The 15,830-nt window shown below is 42.8% G+C and overlaps 2 protein-coding genes across 2 annotated transcripts in view; both read right to left on the bottom strand.

Annotated features, from left to right (window-relative positions):
- The window catches only part of nrip2 (nuclear receptor interacting protein 2), a 65,752-nt gene extending 58,739 nt beyond the window's left edge, over positions 1-7,013 (bottom strand). Inside the window, exon 1 of the mRNA XM_030719740.1 lies at positions 6,521-7,013. Within this exon, the coding sequence (XP_030575600.1) occupies positions 6,521-6,676 (156 nt within the window). The 5' untranslated portion in view covers positions 6,677-7,013. The remainder of the gene's footprint in view (positions 1-6,520) is intronic.
- A 3,625-nt stretch (positions 7,014-10,638) lies between these two features.
- Positions 10,639-15,779, bottom strand: klhl42 (kelch-like family, member 42). Its single transcript, XM_030719729.1, has 3 exons — positions 14,618-15,779; positions 14,351-14,544; positions 10,639-12,530 (listed from the first exon to the last, which is right to left on the bottom strand). The coding sequence occupies exons 1-3, from the start codon at positions 15,379-15,381 to the stop codon at positions 12,076-12,078; spliced, it is 1,413 nt and encodes a 470-aa protein (XP_030575589.1). The 5' UTR covers positions 15,382-15,779; the 3' UTR covers positions 10,639-12,075.
- Between the last annotated feature and the right edge of the window lie 51 nt (positions 15,780-15,830).

Below are 15,830 nucleotides of genomic sequence, written 5' to 3'. Positions count from 1 at the left end.
CACCGCAGCTCGGGTTGTGTCTGAGCCGGGAAAAGCCCTGCAGATGTGATATTTGTAATCTTTATAAAAGGGTTCTGCTACAATTTGTCATATATACTGTTCACTTTTCATATATATATATATATATATAATGAGATCTATATATGAAAAAATAAAATTTTCAACAGCAGTTGGACCCTTGGTGTAGCAAGAATAATGGGAAGTTGTGTTTTTAACGTTATCTAGTCTGTTAATAAGTCCATAATTAGACATCTAATTTTGACAGGTACAATTTTCTGATATTTAATCATTTTAAGTGTTTCTGAACAAAATACATATTGAACATCTGAATATACAGTGTTTATATGCAACAAAGGAAGCCACAGAGGATGAAAAACACCCTGGCTATGGTGACTTCATTGCAATTTGTTAAAGTACTAGAGAGGCACCAGTTCATCTTAATTGATATTATCTACATTAGCTTCCATAACTCGTACCAGAAACATTAGATGAGCTAAGTGGCTGTTGGCTGCAGCTTCAGTTTCATACAACAAATATGAGATTGATATCAACCCACTCATCTAATTATAAGCCACAAAGTAAACAAGCAGGAATTTCCCAAAATCTCAAACCTTTCCTTAAATGGGATGGAGATGAGCAGCTTATCATAGCAACACCAACAGAAGCAGGAGGACACTACTAGCCTCTTTCCATTTAAAAAAAAAAAATGAACCTGTTAGGGCAAAAATAAATGTATAAAAAGATAATAGGAAAGCACTAAACATGTGAGAAACAATCTACGGAAGCTTGTTGCCACCACTGAAAAAAATCATTTTTTAGCAGGCAGAGAAAACTTGAAATTGTGGCAGAAACAAGTTTCCATAATAATCTGATTTTCTTTCACTGCTGAAAGCTGTAGCACACTAGTGTTTGTGGCTAAGAAATAGCTGGCACACAAAATAAGTATTTTCCAATTTCAGTGATTTACATAATTTATCTCAATTTTCTGTTTTAAAAATGTGAATAAACCAGTGTAAGCGGTACATGTATCACCATACTGTGACCTTTAAAAAATAATTTAAAAAATAATTAATAATTTGACTTAAAAATTATTTGGACCTTGGTATAATAAATATGTTAATTTATTGTGAAAATTATCCTTAAATTAGATGAAAAATACCAGGATTTATAGATAGTAAAATGGAAAAGGCACACAGCTTTGTAAACGAGCTGCAGACAAATAAGCAGATCTGACAGCTGAACCCAGATGAGTTCATCTTTTTGTCCTCAGAAACACATCGTGCTTTCCTTTTTATTTATAGTCCATGCATTCAGAGAGGATGTATAGTGATGGCAGAGGACTGCTGGCAATTTCAGCTCCTTCCTGTTTTCCTGGAGCTACTCTGACATCAGAAATCACTTAGATGCCACGCAAATTGCAGCGTGCTCCCTGTGGCCACGTCTGTGCTACTGATTGGATTTCTGATAACAATCAAGATGAGTTTTGTTATGTCTTTAAGGAGCAGATAATTGGTATTATAATAACTGGCTGCCAGCGGATGACTTATTAAGCTCCATGAATCTAATTGAGTTTTAGGGAGTTTTTGTTTGTTGCTGTTATCTTTTATAATGGTCAGATGCATGGTTGTATTGGACTCTTTTCAGCTGCCAAAAAGGCTCTGGAATAATACATTAAGAGCCTAGAAGCTCAGTGAAGCACAGCGAGGCTTTGACCCGATTGCTAGCATCAGCATGTTCACAATGTCAAAGTTAATATGTTATGTTTGCCGTGTTCATCATCCTAGATTAGAGGGCAAATGCGCTGAACCAAGGAGGTGACGTGAAGAAAAAATGCTCATGCTCTCGAGTTAATACTCAATCTACATGATGAAGACAGTATTTATGACACTCCAGGAAGACAGATTTTGCATTTTATGAGTAGATGGATTACTGTATGAATGAAGTGGGCACATGAATGTGGAAAAAATTAACAGCTCACTCACTGCTGGACTCCAGTTTTGCCAGGAAAGTTTCAAGCAGGTTCTCTACTAATCGGAAAGTTGGTGGTTCAATCCCTGGTTCCCCGAGTCTGCCAAGATACTGAGTTGCCCCTGATGCATCCATCAGAGTGTGAGTGCGTGTGAACATTAGTGTTAGGGATCGAAACAAGCGCATGAATGAATGTGTGTGGGATTGGATGAACGAGGCTTGTAGTAAGAAGGCACTGTGAGTACTCAAACTGAAAATGATCTGAACCAGAAACCTGATTCGATCTACTTGTGTCCGAAAATGTTTGTCCTTCCTGTCACTGCTACAGTTTAAAAGGAATCATTTTTCTAGCTGGTAGTTGGTTTTGTGTTCACATCAGCATCAGTGTTGTTAAAAAAAATGCACACTTTGTTATGTTTGTTATTGTTTCTTCAAAGAAGTCTCCTTTGATCTGACAAAGTTGATTACTTCTATTGCCACTTGGTGCTTTCAGGCCTAGAGACTGGTTGGCGACCAACTGGCAACCTCCAGTCGCTGAAGAAAAATGTGTGTTAGGGTGCTGCACTGCAAACCTCTTTGTGATTGCTTTGATCACTAACAGATTTCTGCAGTCACTTATAGTTTGCGTGTCTGCTAACACTCGCTGATCAGTAGTGATGCAAACCAGAAATGTAGACCGTTTGCCTTCAAAGTAAAAGTTGCGCCTTTTAAAATGTGTTGGCAAAGTAAACGTTGTTAAGGTCCAACTTTTACTTTGAAGGCAGACAGTCTACATGGCTGGTTCACATCACACTTTTTCAAGTTTTTCTGCTGCTCACTGGCTACTAGTTGGCAAGTGTTTGCAGACAAGTTGGTGTCTTCCATGCAAACTACAGGTTATTTGCTAGCAACCAAAACAATCACAAGGAGATTTTTGGTGCAGCGTCCTCTTTGTGACCAATTTCACCCTAGCGACTGCCAGCAACCACTCGCCAACTGGTCAGGGAATATGATTTATTTACTTTAATTTTTTAATTGAATTTTTTAAATGCTTTTCTCTAGCAACTGGAGGTTCTCATATAGAAGTCTAAAAAAAAAAGGTCCCTCTACTGGGACCTCTGTAAACACTTTCCTGTTGAGTTTATGGGTTCAGTCATTCATTTCAGGTAATAATGAGTAAGATATTAGGTCTATTTTGTAAATTTTGGTCATTCTTAGTTTAAGACAGGGGAATTATCCCAGATGTGCCATTTCACAGTCCAATCTGCCCCGTGTTATCACATCTGCAGAAATACTTATCTTGAGGCTTCAAAAAAGGACCTCACAAACCATCACGGTAGCTACTGTTATCTGTTATACTTTCCTGCAACAGGTAATAATGCACATAGAGGGGTCTTCTTCTTAAATCACATTATTATTCACATGATCAAGATAGAAACATGCCCAGCTGTCTATGTGACAGTTTTAGACTATCGCAGTGATTACATTTTGTAAAAGAACATTTCGGATGGCCTTTTTTCACCTTTGAGGGCCTGGTTGGAGGATTAAAGTTAGATTATGGGTCTAAATAAGGGTTTGGCACTTAGTTGTGAGAGTTTGATTTGTGGTTAAGAGGACTGGGAATGCATTAAAGACAAAAAATTTCCTCACAAAGCCAAACAAACAAGACTGTGTCTGCGCCTCCCCCTACACACAGAGTGCAGCGGGCAGCAGCCCCTGTAACAGAGAGCAAACCTGACACTGCACTTATTCAGGTCCCCAGCTACACACCCGCCAAGTTTGAAGTGAATCAGCTCAACAGTTGTTGAGATGGCTGAAAAAAAGCCAGACATTAGTAATCTGTCAGTAAATAAATAAAAGCATAGTATGCCCCCATTCAATACTTACTACTGAAGTTAATTTAAATAATGTGTATATCTCAGACACACAGGGTGAAGAAAGAAGGAAGGAGAGTGGAAACATATCTATACCATTAGATTACACTGAAGAAGTTCAGTGGCGACAGAGGAGAAGGCGGGGGGATTTTTTCTAGCAGCAAATGTTGGTATTAAAATCTGGCAGACATAAATGCATCACAGTGTGAAATCCACAGATCTGCCAGAACTGCTTCCCGGTGCCAGCATGACTGTGCTCAGGTTCTCAGAGCGCCCTGGGGAATCTGCAAAGCTGCCGCCATCAAACCAGAACTGTGTCAGAGGAGAGCTTGAGTAATAAATTGTTGAGATTATTACAGGGAGTTTCTCCAGAGTGTACATAACAGCTTCAGTTTAGTGAGGTTTCTGGGGGAAGAGGAAGTGAGTAGGTCAGACTTGTCCCACTTTACGTGCAGGGCTGCCTTTCATCCTCTATGTCAGCGCTTAAAGTGTGGTTCTGTTTCTGAGTGTGCACCGACTTCAGTCTCTATTTGAGAGGCCTGCTCGGTGAACTGTAAACGCCTTTGACAAGACAACCCCCACTCTGTATGCAGAGCGCAAGAGTGCAAATGTTTTATGAATCTTTTTAGAGCCTGCTCTTCATAGCCACGCAGTAATGATTAAAGAAAATGTCCATTTATTCTGTCCTGGAAGAGGATTTGCAGCTTTTCGCTGTTTTATATTGTTATAAAATGAGGGTATTTTTGGTTTTAAATAGCTGGTCCGATATAAAAAAAAACAGTTAGGAATGTCATTTTGGACTCAAGGATAGAAATTTCACTTTTCTTCTGACAGTAATTCCAAATAATTAATCAACAAAGGAGAGAATAATGGCTGTCAAAGTGGCAGTGAAGTGATTAGCTTCATCGGGTCTTAAGAAGCACTGCTGCATATGTTGAAAATGTTAAATACAGGCTTTCACATTTGCAGACAGAGCGGCATGAAATGTGACCAGCGTGGCGTACAAAGGCTGTAGATAAAAGATGGACATTACAACCGTGACATTACCCACTGGTCATAGACAAATTGTGAAGCCTCAGTGGGGTAGTGTTTTGGCTATCACGTTTTAGAGCCAGAAGTAATCATACTTGGAAAAGAGGGTGGAGTGCTAGTATGGGTGCAATCCACAGACACAGATAACTGCTAAATAATAGTAAGCATCATAATGTTGGACTTACATTCACCAAAACTGAAGCCCAAACCTTTTTGACAGGTTGTACCACAGCAAGCTATAATATTAATTACATAATTCAATGAATCCTCCGGAAGGCACAAACGTGATTCAGCAGTCTGTTTAAAATAGATTTGGATGATTGCATGAACAGGATTGCATCCTGTGCCAGACAAATATCAAAATTAACAAGCTACTCCAGGGTCCACGATTGTTAAAATAGCTGCATGCTGCTAGTTTGTGGTCATGACTGCATATTGCAGGGTGTGCATTTAGTAGCATATATTATCCCAACTTCAGATTGCACTCATAATCCCACTGCTTGAGAAAAATCACACACTCAAATACAACCTGTAACTTGTGAATGACCTGGAAAAAACTCATTCATCCATCCATCCACATACAGCCGCACTTTCTAGCTCCTCCTGAAGGATCCCAGGCCAGACAAGATACATAATCTCTCCAGTGGGTTGTAGGTTTCCACTCAGTTGGGCATACACAGAAAAGCTCCAAAGGGAGGTGCCTAGTAGGCATCCTAACCAGGAGCAGAAATTCTACACTGAGATTCCTCCAGATCCCTGAGCTCCTCATCCTATCTCTAAGGCTGAGCCAAGTCACCCAATGGGGGAAACTTATTTCAGCTGCTTGTATTTGCGACCTTACCCAGATTTCATGACCATAGGTGAGAGCTGGGATGTAGATGGACTGGTAAAGCTCCAGCTCTCTCTTTACCATGACAGTCTGGTACAACGCCCCCATTACTGCTGAGACCACACCAATCTGCTGGACCAACCCATGCACCACCTTCCCATCACTCGCGAGTAAGATCCCAAGATACTTGAACTCCGCAGCCTCTCACCCCCCAACCCAGAGGGAGCATCCTACCCTTTTTGTGTCGGAGAACCGCGGCCTCAGACCTGGAGGTTAGTTTTAGCTCCTTTTGTAGAAATGTTTGTGCAAAGGAAGGAGGAATCAGCAACCTTCAAACAGTTTCTGTACTTTACTAGATATATCTGCAAGTGTCTCATTCACTGAACAACTCCTTCAGCCCTGGGATGTCTTAGCATATACTGTTGTTGGTCCAAATATTGTAGGCCTGTAGGCTTGTTTCCAGCCAATTATATGCTCCCTGACTCCATACTCTTGCCTGACTGGCTTTCATTGGCCATAATCGATGAGGGAAGCAGCATTCAAGTCAGGCAAAGAACAAAAACAGCACAACTGTCAGTGTTATCACATTACTACAAGTTAGAATCTGAGGCTAGAAACACTTCTTTAGATATCACATACCAAAATCCCAGACCCAAGTGTTGCAGCTGAGTTGCAGTGTGTGTGTAAAGCAGGCAGCAAGTTTTTGGAAAATGTGAAATCTCTGAGGTATTTTTTTTAATCTGTCCACTGCAGACCTTTGACAGCTGCCAAGCACCTGGCTGGCACACACATCACCTTCTCTCCAACTGATTTTCAGGTACTCATGCAGCTCACTCACCAGGTCTTTGGACGTGCCCAGTCTTTTCAGCCCATCCAGGGGCAGGAGGTCAGCAGAGTCCTTGTGTGTGAACTGGGTGGCCTGTTTCAGACGCCTCTGCTGGTGCAGGATGGCTTTATCCCGGATCGCTATCTCTCCTTTCTTTGCTTCACTCATGATCTCAGGCTAGAAATCGGTCCTTTCCGATGCTGTGCGCGGGGAGCGCGGTGACTGTAACCTTACAGCAGCAGAGAGTAGATGCAGCGTGGAGGAGAAAGCCCTCCAAAGAATGTAAGACTCCTGTCCTTTTTAAGGTCCTCAGCAGCAGAATAAACCTCTAAATGCTGCTTCTATTGCCCTCTCTCTGAGATGCTGCTGTAGCCCTCAGCATGGATTTCTCCCAGGAGCTATTGTCCTGCTGATCTCATGTGCATCTTCCTCACAACGTCAAGATCTGCTGAGTCTCTCACAGAGGCTGAGGCTGTGGGGAAGGTGTGACAGAGTCTGTGTGAGTGTTTTCTCCCCTCCCCTCAGAGCCGTCTGTCCTTGTATCTCTCTCTCTCTCTCTCTCTCTCTCTCTCACACACACACATATATCGCTGCTTCCAGTAGTGTTTCTCTCTCTCTCTCTCCCTCCCCCTCTCTCTCTCTCCTCTCAGCCTTCCTCTTTCCCCAAATACTGAGCATATTTTCCCAGCTGACTCTTTGTTCTGTACATCAGACCTCACCACTCCTCTCTTAATCTATAACCACACTCTTAGCCATCATATTAAGCATTTATCTGCCTTGTCTAGTCTTTAAACTGACATAGCCGCCCACACGCACAGTCTGTCACTCTGTATGTTGTTTCTGAGCCCAACACAGTTTGCAGCATCAGTCCCCCGAGCAGCGGTCGCCCCGCTGTGGAGGTGCGAGAAAGATCACTGTGCTCTGACCCCAAACAGAGGATCAATCTGGACCACCGATGCCAACAATCGATTTCCCCCACGGCCGCCGCTGTGAATTAAAGAATCCATTTTCTCCTTCCATCCATCCACACTACCAAAAGCTATAAATATCTCATCCATCATGACCTCTACATCGTGACACATTTTTATAACAGTGGTGACTTGGCGTGGAGGTGTGGAGGGTTCCACGCCTCCACACCTCTCTGCTCTGCTCATTTATTTGTCATGGCATTTAAAGAGTGTGCCCTTCCAGAGGATGTGCATCAATATCAAAAGAAAAGGGTGCTTTTTAAAGTGTACAATTTTTCATCTGAAAGAGGGAGTCCTTGTGAAGGTGAAGTGGAAAATGCTGCTGAGTTAGTTGATGTACGTGTGCTGCCACCTGCTGGTTGAGTTTTTCAGCCTCAAATGCATCCTGTATATAAATTCTATCACTTTTGCAGTACTTTAAAATTAGATGGCATTTTGTACCAGTAAAGGCAGAATTTGAAACCCCTAAATCATCTGCTCCGAATCATAAAATTCTATCATTATAAAGCACCTAATCCCTACCACATTATCTCTGGGTCAATTCAAGAGGCAGTGGTAGATAAGCACTGAGGCACAACCAGCCATTATTCAAATAGATAATCTTTTTTTTTCTTTCTTTGTGTATTAAAATGTGCTATGTAACCTATGACTCATGCAAGCTTAAAAATGCTCCTATCTCAAGGGATGAACCAGTGTTGTCTACACATGACAACAAAGAATGAATTTTAAATAGTATCTTTAGGCACTTTATTACTAGCAGCCTGTCATGAAACACATGTTCCCATTTCTTTAGTTGAATCTATGAAAAATGTCAAATATTACACAGTTGGAAAACCATAAAATTGCATTTTTGTACCAAGGTGATTCCCAAAGAGCTACCAGCTGAAAGCTTGGCACATGTCTGCATAGTGCTTTTGAGGAAACTGGACAAGTGGCGAACAAAAGAAGAGGTTTCCGGCTTAAAAAATATCTACTGCAGATCTAAAAGTCATGTCCTCAAGATGAAAACATCCAGCACAGACCTGACACAGGACCTGAGAGATGCCCTTCAGTTGATCCATTTACTGTTTGCTGAAGCCTCATCAGAAATGGTCTCTGTGGAAGGGCGGCTGTCAGGAAGCCATTCTTGAGGAAGGGAAACACGGAGAAAAGGATGAGGTATGCCACATTACACAAGAACCGCACAAATCAGTGGCAGCAGGTCTGATGGAGCGATGAACCCAAACTTTACATTTTTGGTTCAAATTGCCATCAGTATGTACAGAGGAGGTCAGGAGAGGTACAATAGTGTCTACAGCCATCTGTAAATCATGGTGGAGGCTCTGTCATGGTTTGGGCTGCATTTTAGTGGCATTGGAAATTTTCTCAAAATTGATGGAATTATGAATGCAGAAAAGTCCCATCAGGTGTTTATCCACCATGCAATACCATCTGGAAAGCATCTGATTGGCAACAGCTGTATTTTTCAGCATGACAGTGATCCCAAACACAGCCGGTGCACTAAAAACATACCAGGATAAAGGAACATACAGTGGAGCACTATCAGTCATGGATCGGCCTCTTCAGATCCCGGATCTCAACTACTGAAGCAGTGTGGGATCCAAAGAAGAGCTTCTTCCTTAAAGAAGCCTGGAGAACTGTTCCTGAAAACTACTTAAAAGAATTTACTACAGTTTCTCCAGCTGTACACACTGAACTCTTGGACCATGAGTGAAGCCTTCCCAGCTCCAGATAAATCAGGAGCAAATGCACATGCAGGCTGTGCCAACTTTTCCTGGGAAGGAATAGAGCGGAGTGACCCTCAGAGACAGGACTTACTCTGGGATCATGTTCCCGGGAAGTGGTGAAGATATTTTAGTAGGATGTCACATCATAGATTATCTGAATTAAAAACAGCCAGTCATCTGTTAGTTGAAAATATGACCCCCAAAATAAGCAGAATATGGAGCAACAGCACAATGTAAACAGGTAAAAAGACAAGACACAAGAACGGACCCCTGAACATCACCTTTATTGTCATGATCTAAATTTCTGAACTGTCAAACAACTTGCAGACAGAAGCTGAAATCCATCGAAATCCATCAAAGTAGTTTCAGGCTCATTTCCCAAACCCGCACCCGCCTCACCACGTCACTGCAGAACTGAAAAGTAGCTCAATTCAAACAAAATCTGCTTCAGCAGAAATTAAACACAGCAGTTTTGGTCGGTCGCTGGCAATGTAACAGAATCCTGCATCTTGTGGGGTTTTGTTCCTATTTACTGAGGTTGCAGAAGGCACATGTGCATCATTCAGTTCATGGAATCGCGCTTTAAGCTTTTCTTAGTGTCTCTCTGAAGAATAAGACTGTGCAAGTGTTCATACGACACATGAAGCTCCCTCTGAAAGGAGCTTCTGATCCTCGTAAGACTGGCAGTGTAAAACCAAAGCCACTTTATGATTACCTGCCACGTGCAGAGCATAAAGATGACAAACGCGTTTTGTTTCTGAGATTTGTTTTTAAAAGGTTTGTAGTGCGTTATGGATAAACTTTGATGCCGATGGAGTGTAAACATCAGGACTATCGTGGCCCTTGGATCTGAAAGCCCTCATCAGTGCCTCTCATGTTCTGCAGGTGTTCACTTTTATGTCCTGTTACAGACATAAAAATGAACATCAGTAAATATTTTCAAGTCTCTCTGGGTACCCTGGCTTCCTCCCACAGACCAAAGACATGCAGTTAGTGGGGTTAGATTAATTGATGATATCTAAATTATAGGTAGGAACGTGAGAGTGAATGATTGTCTGTCTCTCTGTGTTAAGTGGCATAGGCTCCAGGCTCCTGGCAGGGAGACAGGAGATCTGCATAGAGCCTTAAATCCAAGTGTGTGTCTGTGACGTCCTGCTTCTAATGCATTGTCCCACTGGGAGTGTTATAGAAGTTAGTGTTTAGTCCGCACCTAACACCAAAACTCAGTGTGCTAAAACATGTTAGTTAACTAGTAAAAACTAGACTGGAAAAAAAAAACTTTTTGTGAAAACCCCCGCTCGGACCTGGTCAGTGAAAATTAAGATTAGATTAGATTCAACTCATTGTCATTGTGCGCGCAAGGCACACAACGAAATGATCGTTCCAGATCACTCATCCAGAGACAAGCGTCTGTGGTCATGCAGCCAGAGACCGGCGCTACCGTTAGGCAAAGTGTCTTGCCCAAGGACACAACGCAGCGCAGGGACAGGGGCTCGAACCTGCAACCTTCCGGCTGCAAGGCAAGCGCCTACCCACTGCGCCACTCAGTCATGCTGCCGAGTCTTCCAGCTTTAGCCTGTGGCGGTAATGCTGCGTGGAGTGTGATCGATTGATGTTTACTTGTAAACCTAGTGAAGTTTGCAAGAAGCTACAAGTGACTATTCATCTATTTGCATCATTATTAAACCACACAGTAACTCAAAGAACCGGCACAGCGTGACATCATCAAGTTAAAAATTCATAGAAAGTAAACAAAAGTAGATGAAATTAAATCTGTTTTTTTTTTTGCACATTAAATTAGAAGTCTTTAAATTTAGAATTTAAAAAAATTGGGGGACTTTTCACATGCTGCATCACAAAGAAGTTGTGTTGCTTTAAGCGGCTGTATGCTGTTCCTGTGTCTGACTTCCTGCCTTCCACACCTGCTTCGTGCAGCTCGATGCTGTTTCCGAGAATAAATAAATAAAAATGGATGCCGCGATTTTAAGCAGAGAGCCTGACTTGTCAAGTAGAAATGCAAGCACGGACTTAAGTGAGTGAGATCAGCTCCAGTGGGTGTGCCCGGTGTATCCCCAGGGTTACAGTCACCATCTGATTATGAAACTTATGTCATTCAAAACAAGGATTAACCAACTCCTGGCATTAGAATTAAATATTAGGAGTGATTATAAAGTTTGTCACTCTAATGAGTAGGAAGGGTGATGATGGAGGATTGTGTTGGTGTGGCTCAGCTCTCCTCAGTGCAAAGTTCAGGTTAGTTTGACACAGAATTTGATGCTTCACATCTGTGAACCAGATGTGCAGAAGGAGCTGGCCTTGAAGGGGACATCAGCCAAATTGAAATCATTTAAAGGTTAGGGGAGTTACAACTTTGTGATCACACTTTTATGTTCCTCTTTACTTGGAAAGCTTAACAAAGACTCAAACATCATTTCCAGGACCCTAAAAGACTCTTCTAACCACATGAATGCTGTTCTATGTTCCAAATCTGCAGTTCAGGTAACATTAGTTCGTCCAGATGGTCAGAAGAGTCTTTTTGAGGACTGTGGAAATGCACCAGCTGGTTTTCTGTGCTTTTTAATTCACCTGGTGCTTCTTTGATGATGACTGCTGACTTTTACACATGAGAGGCACAAACTGATGCTAGCTCTGATGATGCTTCGGGCCATTCTTGTGATTATAGCTTTTCCATTTGCATCCTCAGCAGTATGTTTAGTGTAGTGCATGTTTTTAATCTTAGGCACAGCGGTCTCGAGGCATCCAACCTGCCATCCACACACCCTGATGCCACAGAGCCCCAATGAGTGCAACAATAAGCGAGTCCCACACCGGCCTGTTAATGCTGCCTGAGCTTTCCCCGCTGCCCTGCCAGTCATAGCACGTTAGGAAGGTAAAGTGAGCAGAGCAGCATGTTCTGTCCCAGAGCCGGGAAGCGCCTGAAGGCCTCCCAGGCGTCTGAGAAAATATTGTACTTCAGAAAGACGCGGTGCTCCAGGCTGGTGGGCAGGCTGACGTCCCGGCTCATGATGTAGATGCCGTCGTTGTGCAGCGTGCACGTCAGGTTCAGCCCCGACTTGGACGTGTTCTCCTTCAGCTGGAGCCACTCTCCCGTGGTGACGTTGTACGACTGCACCGTCAGCACGTCCTCCGTTTGGCTGGGGCGTCGCCGCCACAGGCCCGTGTCCAACTCGTGGGTGTAGCCGCCCACCAGGTAGATGGTGTCCTCCACGGAGAGCATCTGCTGCTTCCGGATGTGAGCCGGACAGGATCGAAATGTCATCCAGGTGTCAGAGGTGGGGCAGTAGCGGAGGATGTTTGTGTTCCTGTCTGTCAGGCGTACAGGAAGAAGAAAAATCCAAGGATAAATTATATATACATCTGACATTAAAATGAAGTGCAGAGCCAAAAATAAAAAATATTGTGACTGAATAATTAAGAAAAATAAAAGTTATAAGAAGGCGTTCCAGTTACTAATAATAAAATAAAGGTTATTAAATTGTGTAAAATCTTCAACTTGGGAGATGTACTGAAGTTGCTTATTTTATTTAAACAAAAATCCAAATATACAAAATATGGAAGCAATAACTGCTTTAATATCCTGTTCATCCAGCAGTGCCAAATCCCTTATAATTAAGGTTATATAAGAGATAAACCGGGACAAGGTGTCCTGATTATAAACGATATGTTGCTGACTGGTAAAGGGATAAATACCCATTAAAATGAAGAGTTTATAGGATTATAAGAAGAGGATGAAACGTTCTTCCAGCAGCAGCTCAGCGCACAGAGATATGGAGGGTTGAAACTGCCAAAATCATAAATAAATTAATTAATGACAATAAAAGAATAATGTGTGATTAATCAATTAAATCAAATGAGAATAGTCTGGGTACATACTAACTAACTTGAGGTGGCTGAGCATTTATGAACTTTTTTATATAGCAGCTCATGTCAGTCATATTTAAAATAAACAAATTAAATTTTATAATTATTATAATGTGTTGCCACATTTTAGAAATGTATTAATGCCAACAATCATCTTCAGTATAATTTGTGGTGCATTTCACATTTTTGGCAGTTTTGGTCCTCCACAGTCAGATATCCAGTGGATTTTAAAAAGTCAGTCGGTTAAATGTTTGTTTGGTTTGTGAAATAGCTTTTCTAAATGTCTGCACAATATTTTTTGATTTATGGTGCTGGTTCATGACCTTGCATTTTAAAGACATCTGTATGTGACTGTTGGTTACAGGGAATCACCTCGGGTTGGACAAAAGCATGAACTTGCCTCTTCAGATTGTTTAAATCAACAATTCTAGTGCATGCTTTTATAGTATTTTAATATGAACGGCTGCAAAAACGAAAGATAAGAAAACTTCTGATGGATGCACTGGAGCCTGTGTAGTCTCTCTTATTCCCAGTAGAGGGCAACCTCTCTGGCTGCAGAAGAAAATTAAACTATACAGCAGTATATGAGAAAGAGGTCATTAGCTCCCTCTCTGTTTAACCTCAGTAAGAACTTTGCTGATGAGTTTATGGCTGCAAGTTTATTGAATAAAACATGGTGTTTATTATGTAAGCTGTGGTCCCATCAGAGGTAAAAAGAAGGGTAATGCCAGATGTTTCAGACTTTGTTATTGTCAAATCACTACTGTAAGAGCCTGCAGTGTGGAAACCATCAGACATCTTGTATTCAGTGAAGCTCATTGGGAAAATGTTTACTTTCCTTACACTAGAAACTTCCTTGATATGAATGTTGTAACTGGTGCTAACTAAATAAAACTGAACTGAACCATCCCCATAATAATAGAAAGAGAACCCCGACAGTCAGATTAGACAAAGAGTAAATACAAAATGCAGTTTTTAAATGAGGATTTCATTTATTAAGGGAAAAAGTTAGCGAAAAAAATGGTGAGAGCCATTATCCACAAATAGTGGCTGGCCTACCAAAATTACTCCAAGAGAGCATCGACAACTCATCCAGGAGGTCACAGAAGAACCAGAACATCTGAACAACTGCAGGCCTCACTTGGCTTATTTAAGGTGCTATGTTATGTTATGTGTGTATGTTACTGTTTACACTTTGCAGAACTCATTTAGAATTAGTGTTTTTTTTTAAAAAAAGTTTCTAAAATGAGCTCGTGTATACACACCTCTTGCAGTGTATCCACCCATGACGTAGATCATACCCTGGCACTCACAAGCGGAGAACTCAGCCAGCGGGTCAGGCATAGAGGAGACGCAGGTCCACCAATCCTGCTCGGGGCTGTAACACTCTACCGTGCCCAAACACTGGCCTCCCACGGCGTAGAGCTTCCCTTGTACAGCCAGCAGCTTGAAGTTGGACCTGCAGAAGAAGACTCAGTGAATGAAATGTGATGGCAACCGATGGACGAGCTGTGAGAGGGGACATGTGATACCTCTTCTGGTTGAGCGGTGCCACCTGGTTCCACTCGTTCCTGCAGGGGTTGTAGCAGTGCACAGCGGAGATCTCCTGACTCGTCATCCTGTACCCACCGACTATGAACAGGTAGTTATCGAGGATGGCTGACCCATACCCCCTGACATTGATCATATCTGGAGGTAGGTTATTGGCGAGGGGCTTCCAGCGCTGCTCCACCTCTCCGTACCTCAGCATGGACCAGGGTTCATCCTGATCAGGCACGTCCAGAGACAGACTGGTGAAGTCTCCGATAGCCACCAGGGTGGCGGTGCCATTCATGCGCATCTCCCTGACTTGGTCCCTGACAGAAGAGGGCAGACCACTGAACTCAGGCCGCCTTAGCATAGGGTGGTAGTAGCAGCTCATGTATTTGAGGCAGGCGCTGCGCAGGTCGTGAGTCCCATAAACCTCGGAGAGGCTGTACAGCTCCACGCAGTTCTCCAGCCGGATCTCTGAGGTGAGGAGTTTAAGGATGGAGGTGACCTGCAGGAAGGAGGCGGTCTCGATTAAATCCTCCAGAGTCTCGTTGACCACCTGGACTTTCGAGGTGTTGATGAACTCCAGAACCAGCTCCAAACCGAGGACACTGAGCCCCTGCAACTGCACCGAGTCCTCCGTGGACTCCCTCATCCCGGAGCTGTACAAAGCTCGGAAGTAGTCGCTCTTCTCAATCAGCTTCTTTTTATTCACCTCATAGGTTTTGTCATCCATGATGATGGCGATGATCTGCTCGGATGACATGGTAAAGCTGGTGGTTTTGGTCTTTCAGGCTGAGTTTTGTCTTTGCTTGCCCTTTCTCAGTCTCCTGAGCCCGTGGCCGTTTACATTTCACCGGCCAGGGAGCTCCGTGCCCGGTCTATATATGGTAATGTTCAGCCCGTAAATCGCCATGGAGCCGGGGAGCTAACCAGCTAGCTGCAGAGGCGCCGCAGTCGCTCCTGGATAAACCGACCAAAGGAGGCTTTTCCTCGCGGTGGCATTCCTCCACAGCCTGGCTGCAGTTCCTAACGATGGTGGCTGAATATCGCGGCGTGTTTCTCACCCTGGCAGGAACGTTTTCATGACATTTTATGAGCGTTTTGAGGGAAAAAGTCAAGCTGTCATTTTAATTGTTTTGATTCTGCACCACACGTCATGCCCGTCTTCTTCTGTCGGAATTAACGGCAGATTAGACGCATCAAAGGCATGTT

Source organism: Archocentrus centrarchus, chromosome 23, assembly GCF_007364275.1.
Source record: "Archocentrus centrarchus isolate MPI-CPG fArcCen1 chromosome 23, fArcCen1, whole genome shotgun sequence".
NCBI classification, from domain to species: Eukaryota; Metazoa; Chordata; class Actinopteri; order Cichliformes; family Cichlidae; genus Archocentrus; species Archocentrus centrarchus.
Note: the sequence above shows the minus strand (reverse complement) of the source record. Positions and strands in the feature narration are given on the sequence as shown.

What these genes read in the sequence shown, in the direction of transcription:
- klhl42 (XM_030719729.1), bottom strand. Translation starts at nt 15,381, where the DNA reads ATGTCATCCGAGCAGATCATCGCCATCATCATGGATGACAAAACCTAT. An exon ending in GCACCGCTCAACCAGAAGAG is followed by an intron (nt 14,545 to 14,617) that starts GTATCACATGTC and finishes CTTCTTCTGCAG; the next exon opens with GTCCAACTTCAAGCTGCTGG. An exon ending in GGGTGGATACACTGCAAGAG is followed by an intron (nt 12,531 to 14,350) that starts GTGTGTATACAC and finishes TACGCCTGACAG; the next exon opens with ACAGGAACACAAACATCCTC.